The 17,803-nt window shown below is 41.5% G+C and overlaps 1 protein-coding gene across 2 annotated transcripts in view; it reads left to right on the top strand.

The window, feature by feature from the left end:
* Positions 1–17,803, top strand: part of grk3 (G protein-coupled receptor kinase 3) — a 45,952-nt gene that overhangs the window by 18,124 nt on the left and 10,025 nt on the right. For both annotated transcript variants that reach the window (XM_008325567.3, XM_025061973.1), the window contains exons 3-16: positions 6,262–6,335; positions 6,423–6,524; positions 6,817–6,891; positions 7,566–7,627; positions 7,720–7,771; positions 8,021–8,112; positions 8,193–8,292; positions 8,483–8,561; positions 9,300–9,430; positions 9,966–10,060; positions 10,512–10,619; positions 12,213–12,279; positions 16,968–17,068; positions 17,442–17,508. In XM_008325567.3, the coding sequence (XP_008323789.1) occupies positions 6,262–6,335; positions 6,423–6,524; positions 6,817–6,891; positions 7,566–7,627; positions 7,720–7,771; positions 8,021–8,112; positions 8,193–8,292; positions 8,483–8,561; positions 9,300–9,430; positions 9,966–10,060; positions 10,512–10,619; positions 12,213–12,279; positions 16,968–17,068; positions 17,442–17,508 (1,205 nt within the window). The remainder of the gene's footprint in view (positions 1–6,261; positions 6,336–6,422; positions 6,525–6,816; positions 6,892–7,565; positions 7,628–7,719; positions 7,772–8,020; positions 8,113–8,192; positions 8,293–8,482; positions 8,562–9,299; positions 9,431–9,965; positions 10,061–10,511; positions 10,620–12,212; positions 12,280–16,967; positions 17,069–17,441; positions 17,509–17,803) is intronic.

Raw genomic sequence — 17,803 nt, 5'->3', positions numbered from 1 at the left:
TGCCTCAACATTTTGTTTAGTCCAATGAAGACCAGAAATGAGTTTCATTAAATGTGAAGGATTTCTATGTCAACTACTAGAGAGTATCATTCAGCTGAGGTCTTAGTAGATTCATGAATACTGTGTGTATGCAGTACTTGACTAGAACTAATAGCTCAAATGGTGGAGATATCGCTGAAAAGAGCTCTTATTATTGTTGTTTTGCTTCTTCCGTTGCTCATCCCTCTCTGATGCACAGCTTTACATGGTTTTTATTCTTTTCTTTTCCCCTCCCTCTCTCTCTGGCTCTGCCTCGGTATTCTCCTCCTCCATCTGTCAGACTTCTGGAATGGATGATGGAGAGTTGTGTGTTGCCTAGCAACTGCGGTTTCCATGGCTAGCTGAGCAGAACTGCTGCATCTGCTTGACAATTGGGAGAAATAAAATTGATTAAAGCAAAATAAAAAAAATAAAAAAGGTGATGAGAATTAAAGTGAGGAAATGGTGAGGCCCCGCTCTACGAGGATGCAAACATTAGACCTAGCCTTTTATTTTGACGCCACAACATTTGCTCTTGAGGGTGGAATGTGAATACCAGTTGTCGGTCCACACCCCCCCCAGTCCTTTCTTCTTCATGTCTCTGTTTGTTTTTATTAAAACATCACTAACAACACAATCCCCATAGAAGGCTAAAGGACTGCTTCAGCAGCCTCTGTGCAGCGTTAACACAGTGGCATTTTTATGTGCAGTCTACTCAACTCTACTAAAATTTACTACAGTGAATTTGTCTTAGGCATCTTGTTTCACACAGCGGTGAATATGTGTTAGTGTTGATGTCAGATACAACCTGGTTTACATCTGTTTTGGTTAATCAGCCTTCATACGCTTTTTATGAAAAACTGTAGTGCAGGCACGTGCAAAGTAACACACCAAGGGCCGTGTGGCTGCAGGTTTCTGTTCCAACCAACCAAGAGCACATAGTTGGACCAATCAGCTGTCTGAAGACTGAGACCAGTTGATTAAACCTGTCAACTCAGGTGTGCTACTGCTTGGTTGGACCAAAAACCTGCAGCCACAGCGGCCCTTTGTGGAACAGTTTGGGCGCCCTATTAGTAAATTAGTAATTAGTACAGTTAAGAAATAAAAATGAGAAACAAAATTTGACATCCAACAGTCATTAACAGGGTGAAAAGAAAAGCATGTTTTGAAGTAAATAGCTGACATGAACCAGTGATTTAGCCACGATTTCCATAGATTTGCTCAGTTAGTTGGTTGTAAAAAACAAAACTAAATGGATGAACTAAAAGCCTTCTGTTATTTTTCCAACCTAATTTCTAAAGTGCGCCACCTTAGTTGTCACTTTCATCTGCCATTTCCTAATCCCGTCGATCCAGCTCAGTCCAATGAAGATTTCGGTATCTGTCATCTGTCTTTTAGAAACTGCCCCGTCTCTAAAGCGTACGTCATGGCAGGCCTAACCACCCTGGTGCGACTATGGTTTTGTCACAGATTCCCCCTGACAGTCACCTCCATCCTGTCTGCTCTGACTTCACCACTTTCCTCACCTCGTTTGTGCACCGTCCATTTCTAGAAGAGTGGACTGCAGGCACTTTAACTCATCCACATTTAATACCTCTACTCCTTGCAGCTTTATCTTTCCACATGGCTCGCTCTGGATTAAACACACATATTCTGCTGACCTTCCTTCCTCTTTGCTCTACAGCAAACCTGCACGTCTCCAGGTTCCCTTTTTTAACTGCTTCTTACTCTGCTCAGCGCTGGTCACCGATTTATCCCTCTGACAGCAAACCCAACCACTGTCCATGTGGCCTTACACATGTACTGCACCACCAAAGTACACACTGCCATGCTTGGATTACTCAGCCAGTAATACGGATCTGTCCCGGGTACCTTGTTCACAGTACTTATCAGAAATATCAAACATGTTTGACGTAGATTTTAAGCAGAACTTTTTCGGCTTAACAAAAGACAGTCAGACATAATCTCTGTGTTTACACCTGGATTTAAGCAGTAACTTGCCTTAGCACAGTTTGAAAGTATTAAAACCACTTCTTTGCTCTCCTGTGTTTGCTCTGCAACAAAGACGTTTTAAGGAAATTCGCAGTTATTTGTGAAACTAATTTGAATTTTCTTTCTTTCTTTCTTTCTGCAAAAGTCATATGGGTGTTATAATGATAATTTCCAGAATGATATCAGATACAGCTGGGAATTGCAGTGAGTGCACAAACGCCACTTTTAGATACAAGCCCCCAGGAAAACTAGAGCTGAACATGACATCAGTCCTAAGTAAACCTTATCGTGGACATGCTCAGTTTTTCACCAATACAGTTGTTTAACTTACAAAAAAAGAAACAAAACACAGTAACTCGTTCCACAGCTCGGTTGCGCTTCTGCAGTAATATTATGTTTAGGTCTCCGTTATGTTTTTTGTTGAGGTATTCAGGGTTTAATTCTTTAGTTACACATAATCCAATTATTAATGTTAAGATGACGATGATCAGTAGTGGTAGTAGAAGATATACTGTGGGTATAGTAGTACACTGGACTGGACACGAGCCCATCCTAGGGTAGATAAGAAGAACACAGAGTTTTCCATAGTGGTTCCTAAGAACATGAAAGTGATTTGATGATAAATTAAAAAAATGTCAGGATTAGGAAATCATCAAGTGTGCTCCTTGTGTGTCAAACAGGAAGTGTTAAGGTGTTGGTAATCTAACTATTGCATGCTCTAGTGTGGTAATAAACTACTCACATGTCTAGAGCTGTGTTCTGGTATTCAACTTTTTTTTGCAGTCTTTGTAAACATTCTAAGCTACTCCAGGACAAGATATCCACTTGGAAAATTTGTTTTAAGTTTCATTAACATTCCATTAGCTCTGAAGCCTGAAACCAGTCTTATTTGCGTTTTTGTTTTGTTTGTTTTGTTAATGAATTTGAACCTTAAGGCATTGAAATCTAATAATATTAAAAAATGTTAATACTTATAAAACCGTGTTATTTCCCTTATAACCTCTGGGGTTGGCTATTGAGCCTGTAAACCTCCTTCTCGGTAGGCCTAAAAATATATTATTAATATTAAAAATAATAATATAAAATATTATTATAGGTTTAATTTTATAAAATATTAAATATATTTACAGTTGGGCGGGGCAGCGAATTAATACAATACAACCATTTAATAATAAGAACATTATGATTTGTTCGATCAATACATTTGAAATGTAATTTGTCAGGGTTTTTGTTGGGCAACAAGTGGAGATTCTCATGCCCCCCTCCGCCCCCCTGTTATCCAGATTGTTCCTCAGAGGTCATCTAAGTGACTATTGTTCAGTCTCCTGCTGCTGCTGCTCCTGCGGCTGCTGCTGCTGCTGCTGCTGCCAGTAATCTTCCAGACACAGTGAGTGATCAAGACAAGCCAGTCTGATATTTTTAGGCAGTTCAGCTAATCTCGCTAATGAGACGAAGCTCACAAGAACTTGTGTCTGATTCAAGGAAGTCACGTGTGTGAGTGCGTGCATGTGCGTGTACTTGTATATTAACAGTAAGAGCCCATTTGTCGAATTAGCTCGCCGGTGTTGAAGTGTTCAGCGATTAGGGTCAATCTTTGTTAGTCAAGAAAGTCTCCCCCTCCCCCTCTACCTCGTCTTCTTAATGTCATTGCTTATGCGTAATGATCTGTACAAGCTTTAGTTGTTATTTTACAAATATTTAAGTGTAAAATACAAAAATGTTGCTTACACTACAGCTTATGCAATTGTTGGCAAAGATAGTCAAAAGGTGGCTATCTTTGCCTACACGTGTAAGACTGGTTTGTCTTAATGGCTCCAGTTAGCCAATTTGACTGCAGACCGTTGGCACATGCTGCAAGAGAGTCAGTGCAGCCTTCACTGAAGACCATGTGTTACGTGTGGAGGAGAGATAAGGCTTAAGGAAAGGAAGGGTAAAAAGATCATGGCAAGAGTTAGGGCAAAACAATTAGCCTTCCCTCTTCTAAATAAACTGATAATAATAATAAACTCTCTAAATAACTGAGAGCGCTTGATGTTGAAGCAAACGTTGTCCTTTTTAAACCAAAAAGCTGTTCTGCTCTTCTGAGTGTGCAAAAAGTAGAACATCTACAGAAACTAGGACCCACATGTCAAGAAAGAAGAACATGTAATGATTTGCTTTTTGTAAAATGTGCTCACATTTTTTTTAGGCTGTGTGAAACCTGGGTCAGTTTCGCACATGTTGTATGATATACTCACAGGAATTGAAGAAAGACACAATGAGCTCTTCATCGGTCCTGCTTATGACAACGATAACAACGATAAATTATTGCACTAAATAACAGTTTTCAGACCAATTGCATTTTCATTTTCAATTATTTTTGCCTCCTTTGGCCTAAATTTAAAAAATAATACAAAAGCCATTCAGCTCAGACCTTATCAAACGTGTAATCCACAGTTTTTGGTAAAATGCTACAGACGCTACAGCAGCCCTTCTGCTAACCGACTTTGGGATTAGCGGTCAAGGCATTGACAGATACAAATAATCCAGCACCTCCTGCAAGACCAATGTCCCGCGCCCCTAAGCTGTCAAGAAGGTGTTTAATGGTCTACGTGATCTTATCAAGAGTGAGATCTCGTAAGCCATCTATTTTTAGCTAACACCTGATGCAACATGGGCTAACGGCACAGAGCGATGGCAGCGTTCATCTGCAAACCTGAAGACGGTCTCAGTTGTCCAAGCCTTGACTGAGAACCATCAATAAGAGACAGGTGGTCACTTCTGGTGCTCAACATATTGCTGACAGTCACAAAGGCACGTCCAATGACAACAGGGCGTCTCATACCCTGAGCCATGAGGATGTTGTTATCTGCTTTTCATCAGATAAAGTTTCAATGAGAAATAATTCGACCCTCTCCATATAATCCTGTCTCTCTAGTTGTTGTCTTCATGCGCTGCCACATGCTGCAGTTTTGTAGAATTCCGTCTATGTGGTCTGGTTTTCTGACACTTTTATTAAAAACAATTATTAACAGTAAAGCCATAAACAGAGCTGCCCTTGTTCTGGGTTGCCTTTTAGGTTCTTTCACTGTTCTTGTGTTGTATCTTTTCGTCCTCGGACGTTGCTTTTGCTTTGAATAATGATAAGAATACATTAAGCTAGCATTGTTTATAAAAGAGTAACTCGTATTTGGTGGTTGTTTTAAGACTGTACAAAGAGCCACTAGAAATGCACACCCTGTCAGTACAGTTGCCTGGAGGCCTTTGGTCTGGCCTGTCATATCTAGTTAAATTGCAGAGTTAGAGACCTTCTGGTTGGAAGATAAAAAAACATCTATCCGCCAGGTTCTAGCACATTGACATGAATTTAAATATCTAGTCAACAAGCTAAATAAGCAAATGTAAGTTTAAATAAGCCGATGGCACAAGCTTCAATATGCAAACATTAGTTGGAGGAGCTCAGTAGGAGTCTAACAACAGGATAACTGATGGCACTGGTGCAAGTTTTCACAGTTGACAAAGTCTGCTTAACACTCTAGGTTGTGAACAATTTTGTAACACGTTAATACAATGTCAACAGTGGAAAGTCGCTCTGGCTGAGTTATGTCTACAAAGCCTATTTGTCATGGCTGTCAATGAGCTTTTAACTGCTGAGGTGTGTCCTTTCACTTGAAAACCTCTGTGCCATCTGTTGCACACCAGAGTTTGGTGTTAAATGAAATGTACTGGACAACAGTAGTAACAACGGTAACAACAACAACAAGAATAATGGTATCTTTTGACTGATACCATGAGTTTACGCTCTTTTTTCCACCATTTCTAATTGAAATTGTAGCTGCCCAATCCAGGAGCAAACAGATTTTGTTTTTGCTTTGAGTAAGTAAGTAAACACTTTCTTGTATGAAATATTGGGACTTTGAGGCACAATTTTACAGTACAAAGTGGTCTGGGGCCTATTAAATATTAGATTTGATGGAGTCCATTAATTGTCAAAAACCGATCACTCACTCGCTGCGACTAGTGCTGCATTATTAGGGTTGCCAACTGTCCGTTGAAAAACATAAACATAAAACTCTCATATTTAGAAACCAAAACAGAGCAAACCTGTTGTTAGCCTACTGATAACAAAACACTTAGTAAGTTTCTTACATAAGGTGGATTTGTACGAACAGGTACAACGAACACCACTTGTGACAGTTGATGAATGCTCCATGTAGTGTTTGTAAAAGCAGGTCAGTAATAACTGCTGTCTCACCTTCTTGTGTCTTCAAGGCTTCTTACTGTTCAAGGACTTCTGTATGAATGAGATCGACGAGGCTGTGCCACAGCTCAAGTTCTACGAAGAGGTGAGCGTCACCACTGTGCTTTTGTGTTTATTTCTCTCTTTTCATCCATCGACACAACGCCTAACGTTAGCCTGGGTCTGGTTCCAGATTAAGGATTATGAGAAGCTGGACTCGGAGGAGGAGAGATTGAGCCGCAGCCGGCAGATCTACGATGGTTACATCATGAAGGAGCTCCTTTCTTGTTCACATGTGAGACTGATGCACATCATGTTTGGGACAAGAAGCACACACACTCCAACCTACCTGTTTGAAATATAAAAGGAATTGGTGACGAGGTTTTACTTGATTATACATTAGGAGACTGAGTCTTTAAGGAAGGCTTACAGTTGTTTGACCCAGATGTTAGAAACCTACCCCCAAAGTCACATTTGCTAAAAGTAGAAAAATAGATGTTTCTAAAGTTAGGTCCACTTTGGTCTTTCCTGATTTGCTGACTTAACTACAACTGAAGGTTTTGTTTTTTTTTCCGGGTTTTTTCCAGCCATTCTCTAAGAAAGCAGTGGACCATGTCCAGAGTCATTTGGCGAAGAAACAGGTTCCTCCGACTCTCTTCCAGGTAAGTCCCTCTGACGTTACACATTCAGAACTTGTTGTGTTTATGTTGAGTTTCTGAATTCCACATAACTTGTTGCATAATCTGTATGTTTGACAAACGAGGCTGGATCAGTTTGTTTTCTGGGAGGCTGCTGTTTTTATGCACCTGGAGACGAGCGTGTGTGTGTGTGAAAGTGTCAAGAGTTAAAATAATAGGTGCACAAAAAGGTGATCCTACCGTCCTGTTCATCCAGGTTGATCCTAATCCAGAGTCACCACTTCTAACATATATGCTGTTTAAAGTTTTATGAATTGTGTTCCTCAAATTCATGAACAATATATAATCCTATATTATATTATTTTAATTTAGGATGAAATAAGTTTTCCCTTGCATTGAAAATGTTAAAAAAAAAAGAAGATTTTGACCTGAATATGTTAAATAAATATATTTTAAAACAAAATTCTTAAATTGTTCTGGTAAACGGACCATTTTGCACATTTATTTTGTATGAATTCACTCCATTGACAACCCGTGAGGATAAACACCAACAGGTGTCAGTAAAACAGTGTGACTGAGATCGACTTGTGATTTCCTGTTTGCCTCGTTGTTTTATTGACTTCTGCCTCCAACACATAAATACTGAGCGTACAGAAGCTGGTGAAAACCGGGTGAAAATGTTTGTGTCCTCTCTACAGCCGTACATCGTGGAAATATGTGACAGCCTGAGAGGGACTATTTTCCAGAAGTTCATAGAGAGGTGAGATGCTGACGTTAAAACGGGGAATTCTCTTTGTTTATTTAGTGTGTGACAATGAACTCATGTTCTCTTGTCCTCTCCGACTCCTTCAGCGACAAATTTACTCGGTTTTGCCAGTGGAAGAACGTGGAGCTTAACATCCATGTGAGTAGATGCTTTTTAATTAGATTTAAAGAGTTAATAAAAAGTTAATATGCACCACTTTATTCAATGGTAAGTGAACGTGATGGTGCTGGAGGTAGATGTTGTCGACCTGCTAATAGGCAGGTTTTGTTTAGTTCATCTAAAGTTGAATCTTTAGTTCATAAAAAATCTGGAAAATGTGCTCTAATTTGCAGTGATGTCTAGTACTAAGGGAAATGAAATGTGCATTTAACTCTCTGTTTCTTTCAGCTGACCATGAATGACTTCAGCGTACACAGGATCATCGGCCGGGGCGGCTTCGGAGAGGTGTACGGCTGCAGGAAGGCTGACACGGGGAAAATGTAAGATTCAGTGGTGCATGGATGCAGGACGAGAGATTAAACCATGAACAGCTCCCACTGACTGTGGTGTTTTACGTCAGGTACGCCATGAAATGTTTGGACAAGAAGAGGATCAAGATGAAGCAAGGAGAAACTCTAGCTCTGAACGAGAGAATCATGTTGTCGTTAGTCAGCACGGGGGTGAGTATGTGTGTTTGGTAAAACAGGACTCCTGCATTTACTGATCCACCGCTTCTAATTCTAATCACAGCTACCAGCAATTAACAATACAGTTTTTAAATACCTGACTAAGGTAAAAAAAAAGTCAACGACTCTTGAAAACAATGCACATGGGAAAAGACAGGTTTTGTCCCTGTGTGTGTCTCTGTAGGACTGTCCATTCATCGTGTGTATGACGTATGCCTTCCATACTCCTGACAAGCTCTGCTTCATCTTGGACCTCATGAACGGTAAGGTGGTCGTTTTACAGAGATTATTATTCAGTGTTAACCTCTCTGATCCTGGCTCTATAATTACATATCTATAGGTTAACAGTGAGTAACACATGAAATGTTTTAAAGATGCAGTGGATGGGAGCACTGAGATTGTAGAATAGTGTTCCAATCCTGTCCTTATGTGCTCACCTTGACTGTATGTTCTGACAATGCTTCGTCTCTGAGGAACTTGAGGATCACGAGGTTTTTTTTTCACTGGTGAAGTTTGGATGAGCCAGCAGAGTGGGCTATCAGCAGTTTAAATCATTCATTCTCCCGTGAATCACAAGTTGATGATGTTTTGACCTCAGACCGACCTCTTTACACTCCAGCCAACTGCCCGTGTTTGCCTTCCTTGAAGTCGTACCTCATCGTCAGTGTTTCCCTCAGAAAGAGCCGGTAGTCAGGATTCAGTCTCTGAGGCTGCATTCAGAGTTCCCAGACGGTCTCACAATCAAAGGATGAGTCACCTTTTAGAGTAGGCACCTCACACATCACCATCATCATCGTCATCCACATCATTATCATCATCGTCCTGGTGTCCAGTTGGCTCTAAATACAGCTACTTAAGCCTGAAGTCAGAACTACAGAAGGTTCCCATTGATTCTGAGACCCCCCCCCCGCCCAAAAGGACTAAAATAACTTTTTAGTTGAGTCACAGGGTGTTGCGAGGCAATGCTAACTCCGTCTTTTCTCTTATTTGTGTCCATTCAGGAGGTGACCTGCACTATCACTTGTCTCAGCACGGCGTCTTCATCGAGAAAGACATGCGTTTTTACGCCGCTGAAATCATCCTGGGTCTGGAACACATGCACAACCGCTTCGTTGTCTACAGAGACCTGAAGGTAGACCGACTGTTTCAGCACTCTGAGCTCTGTTGTCTCCAATAACTATTAACACCTTAGTGCAAAAATGTGGGTTACTTGTTCTTTTATCTCTGTGAACACACACACACACACACATGCAGGAGAATACCTTTGATCAGAGGTATTTACTCAGTGACACCTAAGATTATCACACACACATTTTTTTACACAGGAATTTTCTTTTTCTGGCCTGATTTTTAGCAATTGGAATTTTATCAGTCGATACACACTTTTAGTTCCAAAAGTGTCATCGTAGCAGATACAGGTCAGTGAGACTCACCCTGCGGAGGACAGACAGGGACACACCCTGTAGTAAACACAGTACAAATCAGGTCTTCGTTATTAAACCAATGACGGTGTACGAGCCCATGTTTTTATATCCAGTTTTTTATACTTTTTAAAAAAAAACCAAATACTACAACTTAAGATTACTTTTGATTACCTAACAGATGTGTGTATGTTTATTACTACTGTGCCACTCACACACGTGTGCTCGTGTGTTTCTCAACCTCAGCCAGCCAATATCCTGCTGGATGAACACGGCCATGTGCGTATTTCTGACCTTGGCCTGGCCTGTGACTTCTCCAAAAGGAAACCTCATGCCAGTGTGTGAGTATGACTGATACAAATATTTGACAGATCCAGTTGCTGATGTTGTGTGTACTCATGTACTTTGCTACCTTCATCTGTACCACACAGAAACCCTAACCCCCCCCCCCTCTAGTGAGTGGGGGTCCTACTGACCCCCACTCACATTAGCCCGTAGGCAAGTCAGCTGCCGCCTGGTTGCCTCCGACACATACGTCACTGCATTGATATACGACACACACATAAATCCTGACATCGTCAGTGACTGCGTTGTTAATACTCAGCCGCAGCAGCTGATGGACAGCGAACTCGACAACACGGCTGCGATGACTGTCTTGTTCTCAGTGAACGATGGTCAAAAAAGTCAGCCCTCACCTGTGTCTGGATCCATTTTTGTTTGTCGTTTACAGCAGTGAACCGTAACCAGTGAACATTTGTCATGACTGTGTGCTGTTTTTTTTTTTTTTTGCAGTGGTACTCATGGTTACATGGCTCCAGAGGTTCTGCAGAAAGGTACAGCGTACGACAGCAGTGCTGACTGGTTCTCTTTAGGCTGCATGCTCTTCAAACTGCTCCGAGGGTGAGTATCCTCTCCTCTCCTCTCCTCTCCTCTCTTCTCCTCTCCTCTCCTCTCCTCTGCTCTCCTCTCCTCTCCTCTCTTCTCTTCTCTTCTCCTCTCCTCTCCTCTCCTCCCCTCTCCTCTCCTCTCTTCTCCTCTCCTCTCCTCTCCTCCCCTCTCCTCTCCTCTCTTCTCCTCTCCTCTCCTCTCCCCTCCTCTCCTCTCTTCTCCTCTCCTCTCCTCTCCCCTCCTCTCCTCTCTTCTCCTCTCCTCTCCTCTCCTCTCGTCTCCTCTCCTCTCCGCTCTTCTCCTCTCTTCTCCTCTCCTCTCCTCTCCTCTCGTCTCCTCTCCTCTCCTCTCCTCTCTACTCCTCTCCTCTCCTCTCTTCTCCTCTCTTCTCCTCTCCTCTCCCCTCCCCTCCTCCCCCCCCCGCGCCTCTCCTCTCCTCTCCTCTCCTCTCTTCTCTTCTCTTCTCCTCTCCTCTCCTCTCCTCTCGTCTCCTCTCCTCTCCGCTCTTCTCCTCTCTTCTCCTCTCCTCTCCTCTCCTCTGCTCTCCTCTCCTCTCCTCTCTTCTCTTCTCCTCTCCTCTCTTCTCCTCTCCTTTTTGAATCTTCTCCCTCGTCCTCTGCATCTCACACCTGCTTTCTGACTGTTTGGATGGTGTTTGATGTTGTGCGGCTGTGCGTGTGCGTGCGTGTGTGTTGTGTGTGTGTTGTGTGTGTGTTGTGTGTGTGTGTGTGTGTGTGTGTGTGTTTGGTGTTGTTTGATCTTTGTTGTGTAAATGCCAGAGGTGTGGGCCCAGTGGGTCAGACAGCAGGTAAAAGTGGCCTGTGTTTCATTGATGTTTGAATATGTGTAGAATGAATAGAATGTCCTGGTCTATCTGTATCTGTATCTGTATATGTTTATGTATGTATGTGTCTGTCTGTGGTGTGTACGTGTGTGTGTGTGTGTGTGTGTGTTCCAACACTGAGGGGAGAGACTTATAGGAAACAGGCTCGGGGTTTGAAAAAAAAACCAAAAGTGTTTTTTTCTTTCTTTTTTTTTCAGTCAGTTTGTCAATAAGTTTCATAATGAACTTTGTTTGAAAAACAAAAACAATAAAAAGGACTTATTTTTAAAATATATTCAAATTTTAACAGACAAAGCAATCAGCAGTTCAGCAATTTTCTCAAGGCTTTCGTGTTTGGGACCATTTTGTTTCTTGTTAAATTGCCACATGTTGTTCATTAGCTTTTAGCAAATATCAAGCTAACTGTGAAAGTTACTAAAAAAGGTCTTTGTGGACAACCACGATGGACAGGGCTACTTGAATAAGTAATGAATGAATGAATGATTGAATAGTAAACAGTGAATGATTTTCATATACATATGTATATGTGTGTATATGTGTGTACAGTATAAATACTGTGTATATGTGTGTGTGTATATGTGTATACAGTATATATATGTGTGTGTGAGTGTGTTTGTGTATACGATTTATATAATGTACGTGTGCATGTAAATTAACAGGAGACGAGGTCAGGGTGCTGTGACTTCAGTAAGGTCTCCCTCCACTGTCTCTCTGTTTCTGTTCCGTTCTTCACGTCACGGTCGTCTTTCTCCTCTGTCCAGGCACAGTCCATTCAGACAGCACAAGACCAAAGACAAGCACGAGATTGACCGCATGACGCTCACTATGGTAAGACACGACAACACGCCGTCCCTGCACGATCCTCAGAGATGGTTTTACTGATGCTTGTGCCACATTCCAGAACATTAATCAAAGTAATTAATACTCAGGAGGCATTAGAGGCCGCCTTCTCAGGTGACGTGTGTCTACCCTGGCTAATGTGTGTATGTGTCTTTTTTTTTAAAGATATTTCAACTAAGAAGTTATAGCAATCGTTCCTAAAGTGGGGGATGGGACCCCCACATGGGGTGCAGACTTAAGGCAAATCAGTGAATCAATGAATATTTTCTGTATTTGCGACATAGGTGGAGAAAATGCACTAATTTGTCATGAATTTCTGTGGTTTTGTAGGAAGGCCGTAGTCAAAGCATGTCACAAAACATCTCTATCATCTGCAAAAAACAGTAGCTGGTCTAAAATGTTTAAGACAAACTCCAATCAGGTGTTGTTGCAGTTTGGTTTTGGTATGTGCTCCTGGAAAATGTCAGTGTTTGAAGCCAGGTTGACAGTCACCCCCCCCCCCCAAAGTTCCAGAACAATGACTAGAAAAAAGTACATCTACATGGACATTATTAGGGACCTTCATCTCAGTACAGTAGTACTCACCTTGTTTGGTAAAAAAAAATACTCATGAGTTTTATTGTATTGATAGGGTGTACTTGCATTATTATGATTTATTACCATTACATTAGTAGTTAATTTGTTGACAGTAATGTTGTTTATCAGCAGTCATTCGTGGGCCAATAGATCATCCAGTGAAATGGTCACAGGCCTACAAATGTGCATTGAATTTTAAAGAACTTGTTAAAAAACATCTTCTTTCAAAGCTAAGCAGCTTCACATGATACTTAGGACTTCTCTTCCACAGAGTTGCTCAGTAAACACGCTCTGAAGAGCTTCAGTCTTTACCTAACTAAATATATGGGTTTGGCCTGTGTTTGCCTCACAGTAATACAAAACGCACACAGATGTTAATATCCCTGTACGTAATGTGCTGTGTGAACAAACGCAGTAGGAATACCTGCTGCAGCTACAGGGCCGTGAAGGGGCCTCCGTGAGTCACATTCTGGTGCCACTTGTTATCTGTTTCTCCTGCACGTCCCTGACAGAGACAAATGTCTTTGCTTTGGTTTTTTTTTTCTGCTTGCCCTTTAGTGCATGTCTGCCTGTTACCATTTAACACCCAGCCAACTGTTTACTCTGCTATGTCATGGGAAGACACGGGAGATGAAGCATATGACAGAAACTCTGCTTAGATAAACGTAGCCAGCAGCCAAACTGGGATGGCAAAGCACACAACCCCCCCCAGTCTCCTGGAAAAGGCCCTGTTTAAAAAACAGAAAGAAGTACCTGCAGACTGAGTGTCAATACTTTAGGCTGTTGAAAATATTTGTTCTCTGATAGTGTCCTTACCCCAGTATATGTTCATAGGTTCACTCCAATAGGAGCGCCACGTCAAAATAACCAACTTCATGCTTTGTTGACAAAGACCTTGAACCAGTTTATGAGGTCATAAACGTCTCATGGAGACCTCTGCTGATGTTATAATTTTTCTAAGACATATTTGCATGTCCAGGAGTCCTGTATTACCATCTGGTCCTTTACAGGACATTGTGTTGGGCACACTGCTCACAGCACTGCAAATCACACTGAAAGCTACAACATAAAACACACTACAATTCACTACCAGCTACAAACATGGCTGCACACACTGTTTTGGCTTCGGAGCTACTAATGAAATGACCAGACTGAAGTGATCTGCGTACACTGAAAACGTTAAATAAATATTTACTCATAAACTGAAGATACTAAATATATACATATGTTTGGGTACTGATTAAATGCATGGAGCTGTCTGGCATAATATGATTTTATATATATCTGTATGTGTGTGTGTATATATATATAATCTACTTATTGAGCACCCCAGAGCAACGTACAGAACAGCAGAGTACATTACCAGCTACCACACACAACACAACAGTGTACACTACCAGTTAGTAGAGAATTGACAGAAAACAGATTTATTGACCAAAGGAGCAACAGTCAAAGTCCTCTGAGAGGAGGTGAAAGGTCGAAAGCGATTTTTTTCTTTCTTCTTCTGTGTGTTTGCCAATGTACTCTTTACCTTTGCTTGGCTTACACTGATATTACGTTTTTGACTATGACCAGTAGTCATAAAATGGGCGATAATCTTACGCTGCACAGAGAGAGCATTTACAAAAGAAAACACCGAGCCATCCATTAATAATACCATGAGCTCGAAATGAAAAATGAGAGGCTGCGTGATCAGAGTGCAGTAAAACTTGAGGCTGGTAGTACAACTGATCGCCGTGTTGTATTTGTTAGCGAAAGCTACGGGAGTCACATATGGAGCCTTACATGCTCGTGGCTGGACATGTGTATCTGTTTAGTCCCTCCTCTGTCAACGTAGTGACGTCATAAATGACCCGTCAACTCAACTTCGATTTTATTGTCAGATTAGTTGACGTGAAAAAGTCAGAAGTCGTGAATGTCCTACCACCTGCTGCTAATGTACAACTGAATACGATTGTGTTTACTACACTTGTTTCATTAATTTATGGGTGTGACTGAAATCGTACTCTGTTTACACTCCTTAGTGCTCTGTATAAACGTGTGGTTGAGACTCAAATTAATGGATTTAAGTGGACCGATGGAGTACAGGGGGTCGTCTAACAATGTCCTCAACTTACTGTATTTCGTAGTTACATTGCCATCTCCTATAAAATTCTATCATTCTTGTCTGTTTAGGTTCTCAGTCATCCAGGTCATTTAATCCAAAAATAGTTACATCGAGGGCTTCTTCAGTTCTGAAGAAGCCTCTTGGATGAGAGGTGAAACAAATTAAAAAAAAAAACCTACTTCTTCTTCCAGTTGCCCTCGATGTAACTATTTTTGGGTATCGTTATTGTTCTATCACTTTGACTTAGGCGTTAAAAATGTCCAACTAGTTCACATGGTAACTAGTTGACAAGCAAAGTGTACAAATACGTTGTCAGACGACGCTATATGCAGAAGACGTCTTTGTTTACGTTTGCCAGTTACTCCACACAGAGTTATTGTTTTGGTACCTCAAACAAAAACATTTTGTTCACCTTCCCATAGCAGCAGTAATCAAGAAAAATCTTTAAATATTTTAAAGTGAACATAATCTTCAGGTAAACATTTATGTTTTACCAAAAGTAAAAAAAAAATAATAAAAAACCCTGTCCAAAAAACCCCAACCCAAAACACTGAAGCTAACAAAATGCCTGTGAAACCGGTTTCGACTGGTTAGATCCTGATTTTCACGGACCATGTCGTACCTGTTTTATTAGTGTGTTGTCGCTTCATTGCTCTACAACAGAATAACACAACACCCACAAGTCTATGGCTGTCAACGTGTTTGATTCAGGTGTTGGTAGCCCACCCCCCGCTCTCAGTTCAGCTCCGTACCTAGCCTCCCCTCCCCTCACCCCCTACATGTTGGCAAATGTACTTACAAGTGTTATTTTTCATATCATAACAAATCCAGCTCAGGATTTTAATCTAGCTATTTTCTCTGGTTTATCCCTCACTGCGAGGCCCGTGTGATTGTATGAGAAAGCGGGACAGATAATTCCAGCGGAGAGGGGGTTATCTGAGGCCAGAGTACGCTAAAAATACGACTCTTTATGTCACTGGGTTTATTAGGGATGATGAATGGTCTACTGATATAAACACGATAGAAGCAGACAGTAGTTACAGGAAAAAGGCTGAAAACCAAACACCGGGGCAGAAGTGGAGGAATGGGACGAGTACTTCAAAGTCAGTCACTGCTTGAAAAAAAAAATCTATAAAGAATAAATTAAAAAAATGACCACATAGTAGAGATAAACACATGAAGCCAAATGGAGCGCAGAAGAACTGTGCTTGGACCACTTGTTGGTCCTGTTTATACTGAGAACATGTTCAACTCTAATCTTCTCAGTCTGGTATAAACCTTTGAATCCACCTGAAAAATGTCAACTTGGTAACTCCTTATAACGACGCAGTTTAAACTCAAGTCTAACAGACGTTAAACAGACGTCGGACGTGCAGCGTAAACACAATCACAACTGCTGAAATATACAATATACTAATGAAAATATTATTTTGAAAAATCTCAATATGAGTTCAATTTTAACTGAAATGTTGGCACATCATGCAGAGCATTGTTTCCCAAAGACTGGGTCGCGTCCCTCAGGTGGGTCGCAAGAGATTTTTTTGGGTCGTCTCACATCATGCTTCCCAGGAGTTTTTTACTGATTTGGGTCGCGAAGGCTTGTGAATTTTAAATTTTGGGTCCCCAGAAAAAAAGTTTGGGAAACACTGATGTAGAGGACATCAGGTGGGGCTAAAAACATCTACAGAAGACTAATGGTCAATGGTCTTCAACAAGTAAAGTCCACTTGTACTAAGTTTTGTTCTTGTCTTCTGTCAACATAAATAAAAAGGCAAGTTCTCTCAGGCAGGTTGACCTGAGAAGAGTTTGTCCGTTGCGTGACGTGACGCTGTGAACCGCTGCACCCCCGTTGTTAATCAATCACCACCCACTGGTGGACGAGAGGTGGTGACAGTGTCTCTGCCGTGTACACTTCATGTAGCCCGGAAATCTGATCTTTTTCCAAACACACTTTTCTCTCTTCCCACTCTCGTCCCCTCTCTCTTCTTTACAGAATGTGGAGCTGCCAGACTCCTTCACTGCAGAGCTCAAAGATCTGCTGGAGGGGCTGCTGCAGAGGGATGTGTCCAAGAGGCTCGGGTGCCAGGGCCGAGGGTATGACATGCACACACACACACGAGCATGTACACACAGTCTTAAATCTTAGTGTACACACGCTGGTGTGATATTCAATAAATCCGTCAGACTGAGATGTCTGGAGGTGAATAGAGGAGGTGGTCCCGTCTGAGGCCGTCCATGATTAATGTGAAGTCCAGGTCGTGACTGTGTTCATCGGTGCTGTCATGAACCATCAGCTCAGGACTAAACCACGGAGACTGATCACTGTCTGCACTTGGCATTTGACAGGATTATCAGAGGGATTGATGGGGAGGAAGTGACTGACAAACACTGCCACCTAGTGTAACAAATCATATTTATTAACTTCCACTCTTCCGTGCTCTCCACTGTTTCCATCCACTCATTACAGAGCCCCAGAGGTGAAAGAGCATCAGTTTTTCAAAGGCATCGACTGGCAGCAGGTGTACCTGCAGAAGGTGAGTACTTTTGTTTTACTCTCGTCTTTTCCTTCTTTTTAAAAACATATTACATTAAAGTTACGACGTGCACACAGTATCCGTCACGGGAATAATCGCATCAATTTCCTGAGGTGATTTGATTGGGTTCTAACATTTCGAGGATTGACTGCTTTACCTCCTGCCATTTAAAACTTGAAAATGAAAATCTAAGTGTTATTTTATTTGTTTTTCTGTGTTTTTCTAAGAGCAGGAAATGACTTATTTGACGGTATACTGTCAAATAAAACGTTTTTCTGTTCTTATCGGCCATTAT

Source organism: Cynoglossus semilaevis, chromosome 14 (assembly GCF_000523025.1).
Source record: "Cynoglossus semilaevis isolate Cse_v1.0 chromosome 14, Cse_v1.0, whole genome shotgun sequence".
Taxonomy (NCBI): domain Eukaryota; kingdom Metazoa; phylum Chordata; class Actinopteri; order Pleuronectiformes; family Cynoglossidae; genus Cynoglossus; species Cynoglossus semilaevis.
The sequence above is the reverse complement of the archived record's forward strand: the minus strand, read 5'-3'. Positions and strand labels throughout refer to the sequence as shown.